Source organism: Artibeus jamaicensis, unplaced genomic scaffold, assembly GCF_021234435.1.
Source record: "Artibeus jamaicensis isolate MK-2021 breed Jamaican fruit bat unplaced genomic scaffold, CSHL_Jam_final contig_320, whole genome shotgun sequence".
Taxonomy (NCBI): Eukaryota; Metazoa; Chordata; class Mammalia; order Chiroptera; family Phyllostomidae; genus Artibeus; species Artibeus jamaicensis.
Genome location: NW_026521753.1, coordinates 582163 through 605576, shown reverse-complemented (window position 1 = coordinate 605576; position 23414 = coordinate 582163). Strand labels below are relative to the sequence as shown.

At 40.6% G+C, this 23414-nt stretch overlaps 1 protein-coding gene across 1 annotated transcript; it reads right to left on the bottom strand.

Moving 5' to 3' along the window:
- Positions 1–17855: 17855 nt before the first annotated feature.
- Positions 17856–22904, bottom strand: CD93 (CD93 molecule). The gene is made up of 2 exons (XM_037136681.2): positions 20875–22904; positions 17856–20601 (listed from the first exon to the last, which is right to left on the bottom strand). The coding sequence occupies exons 1-2, from the start codon at positions 22800–22802 to the stop codon at positions 20577–20579; spliced, it is 1953 nt and encodes a 650-aa protein (XP_036992576.2). The 5' UTR covers positions 22803–22904; the 3' UTR covers positions 17856–20576.
- Positions 22905–23414: the final 510 nt, after the last annotated feature.

The window sequence follows — 23414 nt, the reverse complement described above, 5'->3', positions numbered from 1 at the left end:
TCTCCATCCCACTCTGCTCCTGCCTTTGCTATAACCCTGGATAAGTGACAGCAAATGAAAATTTTTGAACTGGCCCTTTAAACAATTCTTTTCAACTCCAACCATCCATATCTGGCAAAGGGCAACCCTGCTAGTTTTTTGCTCTCAGTTGTTATATACATTTTGGGCTCTGGTGTTCTAGGCTGCAGATCCCAGCTTAGGGTTTAGACCCCATTATCCTTAGGGGTGTTTAACCTGCCACTTAATTATCTCTCTGGCATTTCCACCTTTGAGCTCTCAGCCAGCCCTCTCGAGTCTCCACCACACTCCTTACCAGGCAGGTTGTGATGAAGCCGGTTCTTTTGTCTGTCTGAAGTTGTAAAGCTTCTCTCTTGCTATTTTTCAGTTTGTTCTGGGTAGTTTCTCCCCAATTTAGTTGTAATTACAGACTGGTCCTGGGAGGAGGTTAGTTTGGCTTACACTCATATAAGGGTGCAGTCATAGGATATGCCCTAAGGTCATGTGTGTCGGGTTACACAATCTCTCTGGAGGTGGCAGAGCTTTTGAGTAGATCTAGCCTCAGTGTGTGTGTGTGTGTGTGTGTGTATGTGTGTTTGTGTTCAGGGAGTTCACAAATATAAATATTTTCAATTGAACAGAAAATATTAAAACTACCCATAACTTATTAATGTTCCACCTTTCCTATTTTGAATAAGTTGAAAGGCCAGCTTGTTGCTAAATGACACTTTTAAGTTGCAGGACAAGTTCCCATTTACATATAATGGAAGGCAATGAGACCTCATCTCTAAGAATGAGATGGCAAGATTTCACACACCTACTCTCATCACCTGTGAGCTGTGTTACCATGGACAAGTTTTTCAACTTCTCTATGCCTCAGTTTCTTTATCCATAATGTGGGCATAGTATTGTCTGTTTCTTAATAAATAAATACTACTTTCATATTTGATAAGTAAAAGTTCAACGAATTTCCCCCCATGTTGCTTTAACATATGTTGTGTGAAGTAATATATCCAGCTGGTCTTCAATTTAAAAAATAGTTGAACTCTACTGTGTAAAACACTGTGTGAGGCACAGTAAAGATACATCTCTTCCCTCAAGTGCTTTATAGTCTCTTAGGAAAATGTGGCATGTAGCCACTGAGACTTCATGTGAGTCCATTTGAAAATTTCTGAAAAAAGAAGTCCCTATCAAAGACTCAGCTTCCTCCTGAGGAAATCAAACTATGGTTATGGAAGAAGAAATGGGATATTTACTAAGCACCACTGTGTGCCTACCTCTTTTATAGGTACCTTGGGGATATCAGAAACCAAAACACAAAAACTGCTGCTCTAATAGAGTTTACATGTATATAAGTAGAGAAAATAAATAACAAATGATATTGTACGAGAAGAAACTATACGCTATATTAGAAGGTGACCAGTGTTTTGGGGGAAAAAAAGGACAAGCAACAGTCATTGAAGGGCTGGGGAGAACATACAATTTCATAATGCACTGTGATAAGACAGAAAGATGAAATATGTTGAAGAAAAGGCAGGAGACATGGGACACAGTACCATCTAAAAATTGTTTCCAGAATAAGAGTCAAGAGAATGGACAGGAGTCTATACTCACAATAATAAAAGAAGAAAATTACACCAAACTGAATAAAACAGAAGTTCTCCAAGTGAACTTTCTAACCAGCAGCAACAGCTTCATTCAGAAACCTGTCAGAAATGCAAATTCTTGTGATCCTTCCCAGACAAACTGTCTCATAAATTCTGAGCTGAGACCAAGCTGTCTATATTTTAATAAGCCCTGCAGGGGGCTTCAGGGGACCCCCAAAAAGTGTTTAAAACATACTGAAATGAAAAACCCTCCTGAGATGGAAAGTGCTCACTTAGTGCAGACAGGATAGGGAAAAGTAACCACACCTATTCCACTGAGGTATACCTCAGAACACAAGAGAACAGGAAATAATAAAATCATTCATGGAGGAACAGAAAGGAAAAAGAAATCACTCATGAAATAAAATCAGTCATTTGACACTAGCTATCTCACTACTAACAATGGCTGCAAGAAAACAAGGGTACCGTATCCACAGCGTTCTGAGGAACAGTAGTTTACACCTCCAAAATCAATGTTTAGGTAAACCATCATTTGGTTGGGAAAAAAAGTCATTTCAGTCATGCAAGAATGCAAAAAATATATATTTTCTATGGCCTTCTCAGAAAAAGGCAATAAACAAACAAACAAAAAACACAATTACTCAGTTTTACTTCTATTCCTATGAAAACTGAATCCAAGGTAATCAGGTAAAGATGAGAAGAGAATCATGTAAAATTTATGAAATCTAAACAGTTGTTGACTGTAAAACTGCAAACAATTGAAAAAATTAGGTAGAATTAAGGTGGGTGATGGTGATAGAAGTTGGAGTAGTTTGAGAAGAAATAAAGAAATAACAAATTGCTGCAGTTTTTGTCTTTCTTTTTTAATGAAAAGGGTATCACTAATGATGAACATTAGACATTCAGAGGAAGGCATAGGTTTATATAATTGAGGTAAAAAATTAAGGTAAGCCTTTGGAGGATACAAATAATCCTTATAAAGTCTTGAAATATTAGAGGGGAAAATGGAACAAAGAACCTCAAGTTAAACCAATAATTGACAAGCAATTTAAAAATAGGAAGACCAAGAATACTTTAAAATAGACAAAAAGCCAGCACACACTTACTAGTACCCTTAGTAAATGTAAATAGGTTAACTTCTACCATTAAAAAACAAAGTTTTTTGATTAAATAAAAAACAAAATAGTAAAACTTGAAATCATTATTTATAAGAGAGGAACATAAAGATAAAAGAACACTGAAAATAAAAATATCAATATGAAAAGGGAACTGACTGTATGGGAGAACATATTTGCCAAAGATACATCAGACAAGGGTTTAATCTCCAAAATATATGTCATATATAAAGAATTTAGGGGGGATGCTGGGAAGATGGCGATGGAGTAGGAGGAGTGGATTCTGGCTCCCATACTCGTGGGTGAAAATGCTGGCTGATCTATAGAGAAACAGCACAATAAACCATCGGTTACCCAGCATTTATGAAATTAAAAGACCAGAGACTGTAACTGATGCTGAAACACCAGACAGCAGCAGAGTAAGCTACAGGAGCAGGGACACACACAGCCCCTGTGCCACTGCCATAGCAAGGGGCCTGTGAACTGGGGAGCCATCTACAGGAGTGCAGCCCCTGTGATGGGCCTGGACACTAGAGGAGTCGGCTACAGGAGCCAGGACGCTCAGCAGTTGTAGGTGACCAGCTCAGGGACCAGCTCAAAGACCAGCATGAGAGTAGGTGGAGACAAGAACATTAAGATACATGAAGGAGTCTGCACCACTGAAATCCACAGGTATTATACCACAGAAGTTCACACCATAAACCCAGAGACTCAGAATAGATCAATTTTAGAAGCTGAGAATAACAAGAAGAGTCTCAAACAATGGGAAGAAAAAGACATAACCTCCAAATGAAAGGAAAAAAAAACCCAGAAACTTCAGAAACAATGTTAGATGAAATAGAGGCTAATCAACTATCAGATATTGAATTCAAAGCACTGGTTATTATGAAGTTCAAAGAGCTCACAATCAGCTACCAGAAACTACAGGGGAACTACAATGATCTCTCTGCAAACTACATCAACATGAAAAAGGAAATAGAAAATATCACTAAGGGCCAAGAGGAAATGAAGAATGCAATTTCTGAATTAAAAAACACAGTAGAAAGCATTAAAAATAGGGTAGATGAGACAGAGGATAGGATTAGTGAGTTGGAGGACTAAGTAGAAAGCATCTCACAGAAAGAACAGGAAAGGGGAAAGAGGCTCAGAAAGAATGAAGAGGGAGTAAGAGAAATGCAAGACAATATGAAACGTAATAATATCCGAATAATAGGAATACCAGAAGGAGAAGAAGAACAAGGGATACAAAATGTATTTGAAAGAGTAATGAGAGAAAATTTCCCTAATTTGATGAGAGAAAAAGTCACACAAATCCAGGAATCAAGCAGAGTCCCAATTAAGAGGAACCCAAAGAGGCCCACTTCAAGACACATTATCATTAAGATGGCAAAATTCCAAGAAAAAGAGAGACTCTTAAAGGCAGCAAGGGAGAAAAATGAAGTAACATACAAAGGAGCCCCAATAAGGTTAGCTACTGACTTCTCAATGGAAACACTCCAAGCAAGAAGAGAATGGCAAGACATATTATAAGTAATGAGAACCAGAGGCCTACAACCAGGCTGCTTCACCCAGCAAGGCTCTCAATCAAGATAGAAGGCCAAATGAAGAGCTTCCAAGACAAAAGAAGTCTAATAGAATATGCTTCCACCAAACCAGCCCTAGAAGAAATATTAAAAGCACTGCTTTAAGGAAAGGAAGGAAAAGAGAGAGACAGAGAGGAACACAGGTACAAAAATGGCAATGAATAAGAACCTATCAATAATAACCTTAAATGTAAATGGATTAAATGCTCAAATCAAAAGACACAGAATAGCTCAATGGATAAGAAAGTATGAGCCACACATATGCTCCCTACAAGAGACCCACCTAAGGACAAAAGACCATCACAGACTAAAAGGAAAAGGCTGGAAACAAATTTACCAAGCAAACAGACAAGAAAAAAAAAGCTGGGGTAGCAATTCTCATATAGGACAAAATAGACTTCAAAAAAAGGGCATAAAGAGAGACGCAGAAGGTCACTTCATTATACTCAAGGAAAGAATCCACCAAGAAGACATTAACATCATAAATATATATGCACCAAACATAGGGGCACCCAAATATATCAAGAAAATCTTAGAGGACTTCAAGAAAGATATTGACAGCAACACAATTGTAGTAGGGGATTTGAACAAGCCACTATCAAAAATGGACAGCTCTTCCAAACAAAATATCAAAAAAGATATTGCAGTGTTAAACAACACCCTAGATGAAATGGACTTTACTGATTATATATATATATATATATAGAGCCCTTCATCCCAAAGAAGTTAAATACACATTCTTTTCAAATGCACATGGAACATTTTCAAAAATATACCACATGATAGGACGCAAAACAAGTCTCAAAAAATGCAAGAAAGTTGAAATCATACCAAGCATTTTCTCTGACCACAAGGGACTGAAATTGGAAACCAACCCCAAAGGAAAAAGCCGAAAACACCCACAATCATGGAGACTGAATGGTATGCTATTAAACAGTGAATGGGTCAATAATGAAATTAGGGAAGAAATCAAAACATTTCTGGAAACAAATGAAAACGATCTCACAACAACCCAAAACTTATAGGACACAGAGAAGGCAGTCCTGAGAGGAATACAGGCCTACCTAAAGAATATAGAAATATCTTAAACAAACAACCTAACCATACCCTTACAAGAACTGGAAGAACAACAACAAAGGCAGCCCAGAGCAAGAAGAAGGAAGAAAATAACCAAGATCAGAGCAGAATTAAATGACATAGAGACTAAACGCACAATTCTAAGGATCAATGAATACAGGAGTTGGTTCTTTGAGAAGATAAACAAAATAAACAAGCATTTAAGTAGGCTCATCAAGCAAAGAAGAGAGAGGACACAAATAAACACAATCAGAAATGAAAGAGGAAAGATTACAACTGATACCAGAGAAATAAAAGGCATTGTAGGAAATTGCTATGAAGAACTCTATGCCAAGAAATTTGAAAACCTAGGGGAAATGGACACATTTCTAGAAAAATACAATCTTATAAAGCTAAATGAAAAAGAAGCAGAAAATCTAAACACACCAAAAACAGGAAAAGAAATTGAAGCACTAATCAAAAAACTCCCATCACACAAAAGCCCTGGACCAGATGGTTTCACAGGAGAATTCTACAAAGCATTTAAGAAAGAGCTAATCCCTATTCTCCACAAACTATTCCAAAAAATCCAGAAGGATGGAAAACTCCCAAATTCTTTTTATGAAGCCAGCATCATCCTAATTCCAAAACCAGATAGAGACACAACAAAGAAAGAGAACTTCAGGCCAATACCGCTGATGAACATAGATGCTAAAATCCTCAACAAAATATTGGCAGATCACATCCTACAAAATATCAAAAAGATCATACACCATGACCAAGTGGGATTCATCGCAGGGATGCAAGGATGGTTCAATATTTGAAATTCAGTAAATGTAATACATCACATAAACAAAAGCAAGGACAAAAACCACATGATCATATCAATAGACACAGAAAAAGCTTTTGATAAGGTATGATAAAACACACCATTCATGATAAAAACACTCAGCAAAGTGGGAATAGAGGGAGCATTCCTCAATATAATAAAGGCCATATATGAGAGACCTACAGCCAACATCATACTCAATGGGAAAAAACTAAAAGCTTTTCCACTAAGATCAGGAACAAGACAAGGATGTCCACTTTCACCACTTCTCTTCAATACAGTTTTGGAAGTTTTAGCCACGGCAATCAGGCAAGAAAAGGAAATAAAAGGCATCCAAATAGGAAAGGAGGAAACAAAACTGTTACTGTTTGCAGATGACATGATAGTACACATGGAAAATCCTATAGACTCTACCCCAAAACTGCTCAAACTAATTAATGAATTAGGCAAAACAGCTGGTTACAAAGTCAATATCCAGAAATCAAAGGCATTTTTGTATACCAACAATGAATCAGCAGAAGCAGAAATCAAGGAAAACATCCCATTCGATATAGCAAAAGCAAAAATAAAATATCTGGGAATAAACCTAACTAAGGAGGTAAAAGACCTGTATGCAGAAAACTACACAGCTCTGAAGAAAGAAATCAAGGAAGACACAAACAAATGGAAACATATACCTTGTTTATGGGTTGGAAGAATTAACATCATCAAAATGTCCATACTACCCAAAGCAATGTACAGATTCAATGCAATACCTATTAAAGCACCAATGGCATATTTCACAGACATAGAACAAACACTTCAAAAATTTATATGGAACCATAAATGACCCCAAATAGCAGCTGCACTTTTGAGAAAGAAGAACAAAGTAGGAGGAATCACAATGCCTGATATCAAATTGTATTACAAGGCCACAGTAATCAAAACAGCCTGGTACTGGCATAAAAACAGGCACATAGACCAATGGAACAGAACAGAGAGCCCAGAAATAAACCCAAGTCTCTACAGTCAATTAATATTCGACAAAGGGGGCAATAACATAAAATGGAGTAAAGATAGCCTCTTCAATAAATGGTGTTGGGAGAACTGGACAGCTATGTGCAAAAAAATGAACCTTGAGCACCAACTTACACCATACACCAAAATAAATTCAAGGTGGATAAAAGACTTAAATATAAGCCTTGAAACCATTAAAGTCCTCGAGGAGGACATTGGCAGGAAAATCTCCGATATTTTACACAGGAACATTTTTACTGATATGTGCCCTAGAGCAAGGAATGTAAAGGAAAGAATAAACAAATGGGATCTCATCAAAATAAAAAGCTTCTGCGTGGCTAAAGAAAACAATATTAAGCTAAAAAGACAACCAACTGTATGGGAAAACATATTTGCCAATGATACCTCAGACAAAGGTTTAATCTCCAAAATATACAAAGAACTTACATGACTCCACTCTAAGAAGACAAATAACCCAATTAAAAAATGGGAAAAGGACTTGAACAGACACTTCCCCAAGGAGGACATTCAGAAGATCCAGAGACACATGAAGAAATGTTCAATATTGGTAGCTATCAGGGAGATGCAAATTAAAACCACAATGGGATACCACTTTATAGCAGTCAGAATGGCTATCATAAAGAAAGCAACAAATAAGAAATGTTGGAGAGGTTGTGGGGAAAAGGGGACCTCGGTTCACTGTTGGTAGGATTGCAGACTGGTACAACCATTATGGAAAACAGTATGGAATTTTCTCAGAAAAATAAAAATTGACCTGCCTTTTGATCCACCAATTCCACTACTAGCAGTACATCTAAGAACCCCAAAACATCAATTTCAAAGAACCTATGCATCACGATGTTCATAGCAGCACAATTCACAATAGCCAAGAGCTGGAAGCAACCTAGGTGCCCATCAGTAAATGAATGGATCAGAAAATTGTGGCACATATACACAATGGAGTTCTATGAAGCAGAGAGAAAGAGGGAACTACTACCCTTTGCAACAACATGGATGGAACTGGAAAGCATTATGCTGAGTTAAATAAGCCAGGTGGCAAAAGACAAATACCGTATGATCTTACCTTTAATAGGAAGGTAAACAACAAAACAGACAAGCAAGTGAAATAAAAACAAAGACAGAAATAGAGAAAAAGGGGACAGCCAGCAGAGGGGAGAGGGGAGGGAATTTAAGGGGAAAATGGGAGGGATTTAGAGAAACAAGTATAAAAGACACGTGGACAACAACTAAGGGGGGCGGAAATGGGAGGGAGGTGGGGTGCATGGGGCAGGGTGGCCTGGGATGGGAGAAATAAACAGAAAACTGTACTTGAAAAATAACTAAATAGGACTTCCGCCAAGATGGAGGCATAGGTGGATGTGCCGTGCCTTCTCCCACAACCAAGATTAGAGAAAACTAAATATTAGCAACAGAAAACACAGCCAGAACACGGAAAATTGAACTTTTCGGAAGTCCGTTAACAACAAATTCTTCAGCCTGACCGGTAAGGGGCGAAACCAGCGGCTGGCGGAGCAGGGTTGCACAGGAGGACTCAGCCAGACACACTCAGGCCCGCGGAATCCAGGCGCAGGGTCAGACCTAGTGAGCGACCCAGCAAGCAACCAGGCGAGCGACCTCGGGGGAGACAGCCGGGCCCGGGGCTGCGTGTTGACTAAGATCTCGCATTTGTGCGAGGGTGGACAGGCGAGTCAGTGGGCAGTTGGACCGGGCCGGCAGGTCCCCACGGCAAGCGGCAGTGGAGGGCGCCGCCATTTCCCTGGTCTGACCCCACCTCCACATACAGCGTCATAACCCAGCGACTCTGAGTGGCCCGGCCCTGGTGAACCACCTCAGGCACTGCTCCTCCGCACCCAGCTGTGAGAAGCGGCAGAGGGGGTCGCCATTTCCCCGCTCTGGCCACGCCCCCACATACAGCGTCACAACCCAGCGACCTGGGAATCCAAGCCGCTGCTTTTCACACTTAAAGGGCCCGAACAGACCAAGAATGGCGCAGGAGGATCTCAGAGCCCCAGAAATAAATCTAAGCGATGAAGAAATAGCAAAACTCACAGACGCACAGTTTAAAAAATTGGTGATCAGGATCCTCACAGAACTGGTTGATTATACCGACAAATTAGACAAATATATGAAGGCGAAACTCATTGAAATGAATGGAATCGCACAGGACACCAATAGCAATGAAAAGGAAACTGGGACTCAAATCAATGGAGTGGACCAGAAGAAAGCAAATAATGGCCAAACAGAAAAGAGTGAAGAAGCAAGAATTCAAAGAAATGAGGAGAGTCTTAGGAACCTCCAGGACATCTTTAAACGCTCCAACATCCGAATTATAGGGGTACCAGAAGGGGGAAAGGCACAGCCACCGGTGGAAAACTTATTTGAACAAATAATAAAGGAGAATTTCCCCAATCTGGCAAAGGAAATAGACTTCCAGGAAATCCAGGAAGCTCAGAGAGTACCAAAGAAGTTGGACCCAAGAAGGAACACACCAAGGCACATCGTAATTACATTAGCCAAGAGTAAAATGAAGGAGAGAATCCTAGAAGCAGCAAGAGCTAAGGGGACAGTCACCTACAAAGGAGTCCCCATCAGACTGTCAGCGGATTTCTCAAAAGAGACCTTACAGGCAAGAAGGGGCTGGAAAGAGGTATTCCAAGTCATGAAATCTAAAGACCTACAACCAAGATTGCTCTATCCAGCAAAACTTTCATTTAAAATGGAAGGACAGATAAGGTGCTTCTCAGATAAGATCAAATTCAAGGAGTTCATCATCACCAAGCCCTTATTATATGAAACGTTAAAGGGACTTATCTAAGAAAAAGAAGTTAAAGAAACATGAACAGTGAAAGGACAACAAACTCACAGTTATTAACAACCACACCTAAAACGAAAGCAAACTAAAAGGACAGCTAGATCAGGAGTGGAAACATAGAAATGAAGATCTCAAGGAGGGTTAGCAACAGGGGAGTGGGAGGAGGAGAAGGGGGGAGAAGGTACAGAAAATAAGTAGCATAGACAGTAGATAGAAAATAGATGGGGGGGCAAGAATAGCATGGGAAATATAGAATCTAAAGGACTTGAGACACATGGTCATAAACTAAAGGGGGGTGATGGTGGGGATGGGGGGTAGGGTGGAGGGGAACAAAGGGGGAATAGAACAACTGTAACAGCATAATCAATAAAAAAAATTAAAAAAAAAACATTCCAAAAAAAAAAAGAAGAAAAATAACTAAATAAAAAATTAAAAAAAAGAATTCATATGACTCATCACCAGGAAGATGACCCAATGAAAAAAAAATGACAAAGGACCTGAATAGACACTTCTCCAAGGAGGACATACATACAGATGGCCCATAGGCATATGAAAAAATGCTCAACATCACAAGCCACCACAGAGATGCAAATTAAAACCACAATGAGGTACCACCTTACACTTGTCAAAATGGCTATCATTAATAAATCAACAAGCAGCAAGAACTGATGAGGTTGTGGAAAGAAGGGAACCCTAGTTCATTCATGATGGAAATGCAGACTAGTACAGCCACTGTGAAAAAAGTATGGAATTTCCTCAAAAAATTAAAAATGGATCTGCCTTTTGACCCAGTGATTCCATTGCTGGGAATATACTCTAAGAATTCTGAAACACCAATTCAAAAGAACTCATGCACCCCTATGTTCATACTAGCACTATTTATAATAGCCATGTGTTGGAAACTACCTAAGTGTCCATTGGTAGATGAATGGATTAAAAAACTGTGGTATATTTATACAATAGAATACTACACAGCAGAAGAAGGAATTTGTACCTTTTTTCTTCAAATGGATGGAACTGGAGACTATTATGCTAAGTGAAATAAGCCAGTTGATGAAAGACAAATACCATACAATCTCACTTGTAAGAGGAATCTAATGAACAAATCAAAGTAACAAGAAAAACAGAATGACAGGCATGGAAACATGGAACAGATTGACAGCTGGCAAAGGGGCAGTGGGTGGGGAGAATGGTGGAAAGAAGGGGAAGGCACTAGTCAAAGAACATGTATGAATTACCCATGGATATGAACAACAGTGTGGGGATTGACTGTGGGAGTTAGGGGGTAGACTGGGTGGGGTAGGGCAAAGGGAAAAAAATTGGAACAACTGAAATAGAATAAAGAAGAAAAAGAAGTAAAAAAAGGAAAGTCAATTGCCAAATATTCTGAAAAAATTTGTACTCATCACATGCAATAGATTAATCAGGCATATCAGTTTTAATAGTTAGACAAAATGTAATTTGAGATGAAAATGTCCAAAATATTATAATTCTTATTGGTAAAGGAAGCAACCTGTCAAATAAATATTAATCACCAAACCACGCAGCTTTAAGTGAAAGACAATACTGATAGAAACACAATGAGAAATAACAAAGCCAGAACGTATGGGGGATGATAACATGGACAAAGACGACTGACAGGTCTGATGTGACTGATATGCAAAACCTGCACCCAACATACACATTGTGACCTTGAGGATGGGGCTGATATACAGACACTATATGCTTGAGAGGGAAAGTGATGGTTTTGAAAATGAAGTGAAACACTTAGTTTGGGACATAATGTTTTGGCAGAAAGGAAAACCCTGGAAAAAAAGGTAAAAGGCACAATTATTTTCTTCTACTTCACCCGTTTCATTATTTTCATGTGGTATTTGAACATATAAGGAGCTCAAGAGAGCAGAAATCATCAAACCAGCTTAAGGGTTTATCATATAAATGATATGGACAAGCAAAAAAATATGTGAAGTATAAAAGATAAACAGTGTTTTGCAGGAAAAGGTAACAAGAACACAATGTAAAGGATATTTGCTCCTCAGCCAAGATTAGCAGAAATACAGTTCTGCTGTTCTACAAGTGTTGACCAGGAAGTTACAGAGGGAATGAGGGCAAATAGCCCTTAATTATCTCAAACTAAGAGAGAACACATGTGAATGGTGACCCGATTTCTTTTACTACATCTAGGTTATCCCCTGCCCCCTCCTCTCTCTCTCTCTGATTCTCTCTCCTTCCCACCTTTTCTGTTTTTCATTTATTCATTCTTTTTTCATGGAGAACGTATATTTTTATTATAGTTAACATTCAATATCATTCTGTATTAATTTCAGGTGTACATCACAGTGGTTAGAATGGGTGCCAAACTCATTTGACACAGTGGATGTCAAACTCATTTTCACTGGGGGACCACATCAGCCTCAAGGTTGCCTTCAAAGGGCCAAATGTAACTTTAGGACTGTATAAATGTCCTACATTTATATGGCTCCCTATAATTTTAGGATTCCTTAACAGTTAAGTGAGAGCTTGGCACTGCTGCAGTGTAGAAACAAGGTGCTGGGCTGGATAAAACAAGGTAGAGGGCTGGATTCAGTCCATGGGCCTTGTGTTTCCCACCCGTGGGTTACACAATTACTTCCTTCCTCCCTCCCTTCCTTCCTTCCTTCCTTCCTTCCTTCCTTCCTTCCTTCCTTCCTTCCTTCCTTCCTTCCTTCTTTCTTTCCCTCCTTCTCTTCTTCCACAGAGTTGAACTCTATGGACCAATTTCAACCACAAGAGTATTACAACATCCAAGTCGATGATGACAAACCTCAAATGAAAACCCAACAAATGGCTTTTAGTGCAGGGCAACAGCTGTGGTGAATTCTGGCTGTGGGCACCTGGAGTCTCAAGGAGGGCATGTGTGTGTGGCTCTGTGAAGAGCATTCTGTTAAGTCAGATAAATTCCTAGATAGTAATTACTGGTCTCATGGAGTATCCTAGACCTTTCACTTTCTTTGCCTCTTTTTTTAATTATTCACCTGTCCTTTTTTTCTGATAAGGATGAGCCAAAAGATATAAATAAGTTGAAAACTGTTCTTTTTTAAACAGCTGTAATACCAAAATATAATGCAGGGAGAAGCAAACTGAGTCACCAAGAGAAGTGACCACTAAAATTTGGCATTTTTGTTCATGGAGTTCTCCTAAGACAGAAAACACTGGTCTCAGGTTTTTCAGTGTGAAACAAAAGAATGTTAAAATTGTGTGCGTGCTTGTTGGTTGGTTGTGTTTGTGTATACATTATCTCTTTGTGGATGCTTTTCTGTGTTTGTGATGCACATATGGAGGTATGTGTGTTGGGGGCCAGGCATAGTTGTTCATATTAAGATAAAATTTCTAAATGTATTTTGTTAGTGACTAGACTGCTTAAAAGATATCTTTATTTAACCCTGAGTAAGGACTGTTTATCCCAAGTGTCCTGTCCATTAGCATAGCAGCAGAGCACTTGATCCTACCTAAGCCCTGTTCTTGCCAGTACACAATCTGCAAAGCAAGTGGAATTGGAGTGGACTAACATCTTCTGCCCCAACTTCCACTCACAATAAAATTTATGCAGCCAATTAATGAATGATCTGCTCAACCCAGCCAACTAATTAAATAAACTGAAAACACTTTGCCTATAAAGTAATGACGATGCTCCTACGATAATGAGAGAATGGTATTTTTCATCATTCCAGTCAAACATGTTTAATCCTGCACAAGGTGTCACCCATACAATTAAAATGATGCAGGGAATCAAATGGTGAGGGTGGGGGCACCAAGGAGGGGACTCTGAATCCAAAGGCAAATTTTGAAAGCATTCAATAAGATCTGGATCTCAGCTGCTGGGACACTGGTCACACTGAAGCCCAGTCCCTCTGTATGTCCATGTTCCTGAGGGCAGAGTGCCGAGGGACAACACAGGCAGGAGGAAACTGCCTTGCACCCACTTAGTGCTCTGGGGTTATTGCTGCCTCCGGTAGGTGAAGAGGCAGAAATGAGGCAATCAACTTACCTTCTTTTAGCAACTCCATGAAAAGGAAAATGGATACATTTAATAATCATTCATGCAAGTCTGCCATGTATTTTGAGTTGTTATGAAATATATGACAATAAGTTGATAACAAATATATTTCATATTTATTAAAATAGGTGTATAATACAAAGCACAAGAAAACAACAAAACTGACTTCTTGAGGCTGACCCAAGATAACACACTGTTTCTCGGTGTTCTGAGGATCAGTGCTGTGTTCAAGAGTGCCCTCCCCTCAACCTGAAAAAATGCTTATGCCTAGGATGAAAATAAACCACATGTTAAAATACCATGATTGCAGAATTAGTAGAACAAATCTGAAATACACATTTAAAAATACTTAAATTCTCATTTAGCATGCATGAAGTGATTTACAGACATTCATAACTGCATCTAATATAAGAGAGTTTGCATACAATATAGTTCAAGCTTAAGCCAAATATGCAAAAAGAACCTTAGCTCAGTGTAACAGAGGACAAAATCTGCTGAAAGAAAATAGTTGCCACCATACAGATAAAAAGAACAATTCAGGAAAAGAATTCTAGAGTTTCTTCCTAAAATAGATGGGCATTAACTCTAAGAACAAACCGAAACACAATTTATTTCTTATAAAAGCAGTTCAGTTAATGTTAGTTCCTGGAATCTGGAATGGAATAAGCTATTTGTTGTTATACAAGTGGGGAATTTTGATTATCATCCTTTTATTTTAATTGACTCCACGAACCACACAGATTTCAGCAGTGGGTTTTGCAGCCAGATAGAAACAGAGGTTTTCAGGGCTCATATCTCAAATTACAAAACTGAACCTATTGTTTAAAATGATGGAAATATGTAGAGCCATTACATGAATTGTAGCTGCTAGAATGAAATGTTTTCCTGTTTTCCTGATCTAGACAATGGAGAAGCTCGGAAGAAAAACAATACTAAAAGGCTTTCCTATATTTGTTTTTAAAACCTGCATTATTTTGAAATTAGTACATTTTTGTCAAATCTCATCTCTCCTGTCTTAGTTTTCACAAAAATATTTATAGAAAAGAAAATTGGAATAAAAGTAACTAATGATTAAATCCACATTCTTCAAAGGTTGCTCTCTGCTAAGAGTCAATTGCAATATGCTGTAACAATTGCTTATGATTAGGACATGAAAGAGAATAGCAGTAAACACATGTGTGTTTAAGAGAAAAGAGATTCATTTTCTACTCAGTTCCTCCTTGATGATGTACATGAGCATATATTACATGCTTAACTTTTTATTCTACTAGTTTGCCTAATTATGGGAACATGTGAGGAGGAGCCTTTGCCAAGGGCTGTTAGGCTACCACTGAAAAACACTTAGGGCTAGAGATGTCTTGGCAAAGCCTGGCAGTGACTGTGCACCAGAGTCCTCCTATCTTCAATCCATAAACTGCTTAATTCACCCACTTAATTCTTTGGGGGAAAACACCATGTGGATGCGTAGTATCACGATGTCATCACTATAATGATCAAGCTGCCCTTGATGCCTGTTTGTACCTCGAGGCCATGCCTTTCCACAGTGGTAGGTTATTGTACAAAAGGTGCTCACCAAGTTTACCACTCCCTAGACATTTTTGGATAGTGGCCCCACCCTTGATGTTCTCCATGCCTCAGATTTCCTAGGGAGAATTGCCTCCTGCATCAGACCACTCCAAATAATAAGGAAGAAGAGAGCAATGGTTGTCTCTAAAACTGAGAAATGGGCCAAGTGGGCAGCATGCTTACAGGTGCCCTCCCCTTTAAATTATCTGCCTTGGGAGGTGAAGGGTAGGAATAAGTGAGTTTGTCCCAAACATGATTTCCAAAAGCTCCCTACAATGATTGAACTATGAAAAATACTATTTGGACAAAAGTGTCCATTACTTTTGAGACTGTAATCGAGTAGAACCTTCTCACTGTCCCCACTGACTCACTTGTTCTGCTGCTCAGCAGGTCAGGGACAGCACAGCACCTAGTCTGTCCCTACCCAGGGTTATGGTTGGAGGGGTCTGCATATGGCAGAGCTACCTCTCCACATGCTCATTTCCACCCATTCCTCTGGCTTTGTCACAGCCAAGCTACCTGGGGCCCCTGTGAATAAATGGGCAGTTTGCCAATGGCCACATAGCTGAGAGGCACTTATTCATCCCTTGTTATGGCCCCGAACTCCCTAATACAAGGGTTTGAATGTCTCAGAGAGAATTATAGCAGTATTGAATGGGAGAAAAAAAGCATCTGCTCGAAGCCAGTGATTTCATCAGATAATCTGCCTGAGGTCATCCAGGTAAAGGATCTTGGCCACAGGTGGGCAGTGGCATGAGATCGGAAGAACTCACTGGCTTTTGGAGGGCCAACTCTGCTGGAGCAGATTTTGAGAAGCTGCTATTTATCAAGCCAGTTATTCCCTTGTTGGTTCCACAGTGGGGATCTGTGTGGTCTCTCTGGTATAGGGGGTTAAGCGGCCTATTGCTTCCACAGAAAAATTTAAACACAGACCAGAAAATGAGGCAGTGCTATAGAAGAATCAAACACTGTGAAACAGCTTTAATAACCTCAGCCAATTTGAGACCCACAGGATCACAGAGGACTTAGGCAAAGCCAAAAGTAGAAATGTCTCCATTATAAAAAAGTGAAAAGAAAACTGTAAAGGTCTAAGGGTGAAACTGTTGAATTTGCATTTCTTTCATGTAAGTACAGATACTGGTCAGCAACACTTCTGGCCAAATATTTAAAATCACCTGAATGGCCAAACAGTTGGTTCCCATACAACAGACTGCCAAGGGTCCATCCTATGGCCAATGGACACAGCTTTTGTGTTCTTAAGTATTAAACACCACTTATTCCAAGTGAAAACTGACTTTAAAAAGCAGAAGTTCCAAACCCCAGAGCCTTCATCTTTCCTTTTACACTCCCCTGCAGTTTTCCATTTTCTTAAAAAAAATAAACTGTAGCATCTACATTTCAAAACTGGCCAAAAAATAATGCACTTAACTCTGAAGACTGGCTGTGTACCTGCCATTACTCACACCCACAGTGTTGAACTCTGGGACAGTGGCATTTCTAAGGCAAAACTAGAAACAATAGGGCGCAGGTGGCAAACACAAGGCCCGTGGACTGAATTCAGCCCTCCACCTTATTTTATCCCCCTCCCCTGCACCTTGTTTCTACTTGGTGGCAGCACCTAGCTCTCACTTAACTGTTAAGGAGTGATTACATTTATACTGTCCTAAAATTATATTCAGCCCTTTCAAGGCAATCATGAGGCTGATGTGGCCCCCAGTGAAAATGAGTTTGACACGCCGACAATAGGGTATCCACTTTCTGAGATACAGTTTGGGGTCTCTGGAAGGAAAAACATTATTTTTGTCTGCAAGGTGGCAAGAGAAAGTCACCACGCCATCGGAGGTCTTGCAATATCACTCTGGCAGTTCTAACAATTTTGACCATACTGCCTCCTTTCTGTCTACACATGCAGAACCTCACATTACTGACCACATCATGAGGGGAAACCTTTGCAAGCGAGCCCTTAAAAATGAAGATATAAATAAAAGTTGTTTTGAGCAATTTTTGTAGTTGTGAAAGATTTTGGTTATTCTCTTTCTCTTTCTTTTTCAGTTTTTAAATTTTTTAATTTAATTATTTTTCAAGTACAGTTTTCTGCCTTTTACTCCCTTCCCAGCCCACCCCCGATGCTCTTTCTTTTTAAAAAAATGTTATTCAAGTAGAGTTGTCTCCATTTTTCCCCACCACTCCCCCCAACCCCAGCCATCTCCACCTCCCATCCTTTATCCTACCCTCTTTTGGCTTTGTCCATGTGTCCTTAATACATGTTCCTTCACAACCTTTCCCCCTTCTCCCATTATCCCCTCCCATCTTCTCTCTGGTTACTGTCAGTTTGTTATTAATTTCAATGTCTCTGGTTATTTTTTTGTTTGCTTGTTTGTTTTGTTAATTAGGTTCCACTCATAGGTGAGATCATATAGTATTTATCTTTCACCACCTGGCTTATTTCACTTAGCATAATGCTCTCCAGTTCCATCCATTCTCTGGTAAAGGGCAGGAGCTCCTCTCTTTCTGCTGTGTAGTATTCCATTGTGTACATGTACCACAGTTTTTTGATCCATTCATTTACTGATGGGCACTTAGGTTGCTTCCAAAACTTGGCTATTATAAATGGTGCTGCTATGAACACTGGAGTGCATAGTTTCTTTTGAATTAGTGTTTTGGGATTATTAGGGTATAGTCCTAACAGTGGAATGTCTGGGTCAAAAGGCAGTTCCATTTTTAGTTTTGTGAGGAAATGCCATGCTGTTTTTTACAGTGGCTGCGCCAGTCTGCATTCCTACAAACAGTGTACTAGGGTTCCCTTTTATTCTACAAACTTTGTTTTTTGTTTACTTGGTTATGACGGCCATTCTGACAACTGTGAAGCAATATCTCATTGTGGTTTTCATTTGCATCTCTCCGATGGCTAGTGATGCTGAGCATCTTTTCATATGTCTTTGGACCCTCTGTAAATTGTAAATTCAACTCAATCTCTATTAAAATAACAATGACATATTTCATAGAGAACAGACATTTCAAAAAATTATTATGGAACATAATTAATTTGTTTATTAACATTTAAAAAAATATTATGGAACAATAAACAACCCCAAATAGCTGAGAAAGAACAAAATAGGAGGGATCACCATACCTGACATCAAACTATATTAACAAGGCCACAGTAATAAAAATAGTCTGGTACTGGCATAAGAATAGACACCTAGATCATTGGAACAAAATAGGGAGCCCAAAACTAAACCTGAGTCTCTATGGTCAATTAATATTTGATAAATGGTGCAGCAGCATAAAATGGAGTGAAAATAGCCTCTTCAGCAAATGGTGTTGGGAGATCTGGACGGCTACATGCAAAAAAAAAAATGAAACTTGACCACCAACTTATACAGTACACAAAAATGAACTCAAGATGGATAAAAGACTTCAATATAAGTCAGGACACATAAAAGTCCTAGAGGAGAACATAGACAGGAAAATCTCAGATATTCCATGTAGCAATATTTTCACTGATATATTTCCTACAGCAAGGGACATAATGGAAAGAATAAACAAATGGAATCTCATCAAAATAAGAAAAAAAACTTCTGCACAGCTAAAGAAAACATCAGCAAATTGAAAAGGGAACCAATGGTATGGGAAAATATATTTGCTCTTGACACCTCAGACAAGGGTTTGATCTCCAAAATATATAAAGAACTCACAGGACTCCACTCCAGGAAGACAAACAAACCAATTAAAAAATGGACAAAGGATCTGAAAAGATACTTCTCTCTCTTTCTCTTTTCAATCCCACTCCACCCATCTTTACAGGGAAAAGAGACAAAGAAGGCATAAGTTTCTGCAGAAGCAATGGGACAATCATCTGGCCTGACTCGTCTCTGAATTTCTTGTGTGCTATAGTCACAAATCAGAATCAAGTTGTCAAGATGCAATGTTAACTATGAACTGCACTAAAAAGCTTTATGATGACAGTTTTCAGGACTCAGCAAGTCATTTCACTCACACAACCTTTAGAAGCAATCATAATGAGAGACATTCTGTTATACCCTCCCTTTATAGCCAAATCACCCAGATCAAGAGCTGCCTGAGGTAAAGGCAGGGCAGCCTGCTGAGATGGTGATGTTCAGGCTTAGAGAAAAGTTATCTTTGGCTTTTTCCTTATGAGTGTTTATCTCATCAGTATTTAAGCCTGCGTTAGCATCAGAACAATTACATGAATTTAGATTCAAGTATTTGTGGGGGGAAAAAAACCCTGGCCTCTTTCTTCAGCACTTAAGATTATTTCTTTTCAAAATTATTTTAACTCTCTTCATATAACTTTTAACACATTTTTTCAGGCTTCACTGGCAAATAAACCCAATAAAATTATAAACCTAAAAATGGGAAATGCGATTTCCAAAGTCCCTGCCTCCTTGTTAACTAGGCAATTAAGTATAAATGTAAATGCAAAGATATGGTCTCAGTTCTCAATATGTTTCCTCTTAAAAAAACTTTTTATATAATTAAACAGTAATTGACTTAGTCTCCATTATACTAAAGGGAACAAATTATATCAGTCCTAATTAACATTATTGGACCCCTTTTCTTTTTACATAAATCCAGTGATCAGAAAAGTAGCTCAAGGGAAACCCATTAGCACCTGACTTATAGTTCAGAATCAGTGCAAAAAATGAAAGTAGTCATATTTGAATTTGAAAAAGAAGAATGAGTACAAATTGTTAATATTCAAAAATTTCCAAAAAGACACCATGATTTATCTATTCCACTTCAGGAATATCATACACATTTAGAATATACCTGTATATTCCAGTTTGCCAGGCTTTTATAGAGAAAGTTTACAATTGTTTTCTCAGATTCCAATCCAGCCTTTCAGAAGGTTGCAGGTTCTCCCTTTTGAGAAGGGCTCTAAGCTCTGAGGATGGTGGCAGCAGACTGACAGTGTCTTTGGGACCACCTCATCTTCAACAGTCTGTTCCAGCTGTTGGGCTATAGAAAACAGAAGATGACAGCATTGGGAGCTGCTGCACCTTGCCAAGCATGTCTATATCCTGAGGAAGGCCCATGTGCACCCCAGCTATAAATAGGGCAACTGTTCTTAGAGATCTCCAGCATGCCTCTAGGTTGGCAGCAGGGTTAGGTTTATCATCTGACATGGACAGCAGCTACCCCTGCCTTCTGCCTGTTTGTGTGGGAGTCTTTGCCCACCCACCTCTCTATGTTTGCCCCCTCCTGCCCCAGGGCAACCCCAGTCTCCTTTACCTGTACTGGTTTTCCATAGCTCTCCTTTCAGCTTGCTCTGGAATCCAGGAGTAGCTATCTGCTGCACTCTGGGGCTTTTTCTCCTTTGCCTCCCTCTTGGCTCTCCGCTTGCAGTAGACCAGGAGCCCTAGGGCCAAAGCCAGCAACAGTAGGATGGCCACCACAGTGCCCAGGATATAGAACAAAAGTAGCTTTTGCCTGTCGGTGCCATCATCTCTTTGTTGGACCATGAAATTCCCTCCTGTAGACTCCTCAAGGCCAGTGGTGACCGTAGGGTGGTGGTTGCTTGGCTCCCTCCAGATGCCAGAGGACCCATTGATAGCTGGAGTTTGGAGTGACATTGGAGTGATGGGGGTATTGGGTGTGAGGAAGGGTCTTCTCATGGTAGGTGCCACATTGGATGTATCCTCAAGGTGCTCGCTTGGACTTGATGTTGTGATAGAAAGCACAAGTCTTCCCTCTCTATCTCCTGTCTTCTGCCCATGGGAAGGCTCCACAGATGGTCCCAGGGATGTGGGACTGGTGATACAGGAGATCCCATCAGGGGCCAGCTCCCTGTCTGGTAAACATCCACAGCGGAAGGACCCTAGAATGTTGAAGCATAGGCTGTCACATATACTGCCTTCTGGGCCCTCACATTCATCCACATCCTGGCATTGGGTTCCATCCTTCCCTGTCAAGACATAGCCATCCTTACAGGAGCAGTAGAAGGAACCATCTGTGTTGGTGCAGCCATGGGCACAGGGTGAGTGGCCAGGAGCACACTCATCCACATCCTGACAGGCTCCCTTTTCAGGGCTTCCAGGCTCATAACCTACCCAGCACTCACAGTGGAAGCCCCCAGGAGTGTTAATACACTCCTGTGTGCAGGGGGAGTCCTGGCACTCATCCATGTCTACACAGTTCCGCTGAGTCGAGTCCAACTGGTAGCCTTGGGGGCAGAGACATGTGTAGTTTTTCTCAGAAGGTCCAGGGATGCATGTGGCCAACCCTTTGCATGGGCTGGAGCTACAAGGGTTCCGAGAGGTACAGGTCACCAGGTCATCCAGCAGCCGGAACCCCGGATGGCAGCCACAGCGGAAGGAGCCATCCCCCCCTTCGAAGCAGTCTTGATGGCAGCCTCCATTATTAAAGTTGCAGCCAAACTCAGGGCTGACACAGAGGGGTCCTGAGCTGTCCCAGTCAAATACATCAGTGGTCTTCTCATTGCATAGGAAGAAATGCTGCCTCCTCTTATCCCCATCCCCACAGACCACATGAGCCACAGAGGCAAAGGGCACAGCCTCCAAGGAGGAGGTGGTAGCCTGGAAGGGAGTAGTATAGTTCACCTGTCCTGGGCCCCCTAGAGACAGGGGCTGGCACATGCCTTTGAAGCTAAACTTGCACACAAAGCCCTCAATGCGGATTCCAGGAGAGCCTGGGCTCCCACAGGGGCCCTCAGACCACTTGAGGAGGTGGCTGGCAAGAGACAAGTGGGACAGGTCCACCATCAGAGACACACAGCGCTTGGAGATGCAAGAGCTCTTGACCTCCTTGTGCCAGTTGGAATAAGATGTTTCCTCTCCACCACCCACCCAACTGAAACCCTTCAGAGGCAGGCTAGGGTCCAAGCACTTCCTCTTCTCCCGCTGGAGTCCTATCCAAAACTTGCCTTTCTGGGTTTCCAGGGGCACCCCGGGCTCTAGGAGCTGGGCTAGCGCTCTTTGAATGTGCCAGGCCTCCTTCTCAGACCTCACCGTGGCCAGGTTGCCCCCATTCTTGCTGCAGTGAACCTGGGCCTCAGCGGCACTCAGCTTGCCCCAGTGGGCTGAATAGCAGGCAGTTCCCGAACATACCACAGCCTGTTCCTCAGCACCAGCCCCCATCCAAGGCGGGCTCAGGAGCAGCAGCAGCAGTAGCAGCAGCAGTAGGTTGGTGGAGGTGGCCATCACAGCCTCCGTGTTGCCCTCAGCCAGAGGCTAGAAACCTGAGAGTGACAGCAGCTGCCACAACTGAGTTCAGAGGGGAGTGGAGGGTTCAGACACTGACACTCTGGCACAGAGCACGCAAAGGCTGTGGGCTTTTCAAGTCTCCCTGACCCAAGGCGCATCCTGTGCTGTTGTATTTCTTATTTCTCACCGGATACTGGGACTTCCTGCAGTGAATAGTTTTCTGACTCCTGTTGCCTTCATCATGGTTTTGTTGTTCACAAAAGGAGCCGCAGCTTTGCTGGGTCACTGGCTAAGCACTGGGAAAATGTGGCCACATTGGGGGAAAACTGTTACAGCTCTGGAATACTAGCTGCTTTATTTCAGTTCCATTCTCTCCCATCTGTACAAGGAGCTTAAATAGCATGCTACATATTGAGTATGGACTTTTGTGGGCCAAGAACTTGAAAAAGCTCACTGAATAACCTATAATAAAATTTCATTTTAGTTTGCAAACAACCAGAAAGGGGAAAAATCCTCAGACTTGAGACATGAGGCCATGGATGGTTATAATTTTCCAGCTTTGTTAGAATCAAACTGGGTTTTTTTGTCTACTCATGTTCCATTTAGTTT

Coding starts and splice junctions, on each gene's coding strand:
- CD93 (XM_037136681.2), bottom strand. CDS start 22,802: ATGGCCACCTCCACCAACCTACTGCTGCTGCTACTGCTGCTGCTGCTC. Junction 20,602..20,874: donor GCTATGGAAAACCAGTACAG/GTAAAGGAGACT, acceptor TGTTTTCTATAG/CCCAACAGCTGGAACAGACT.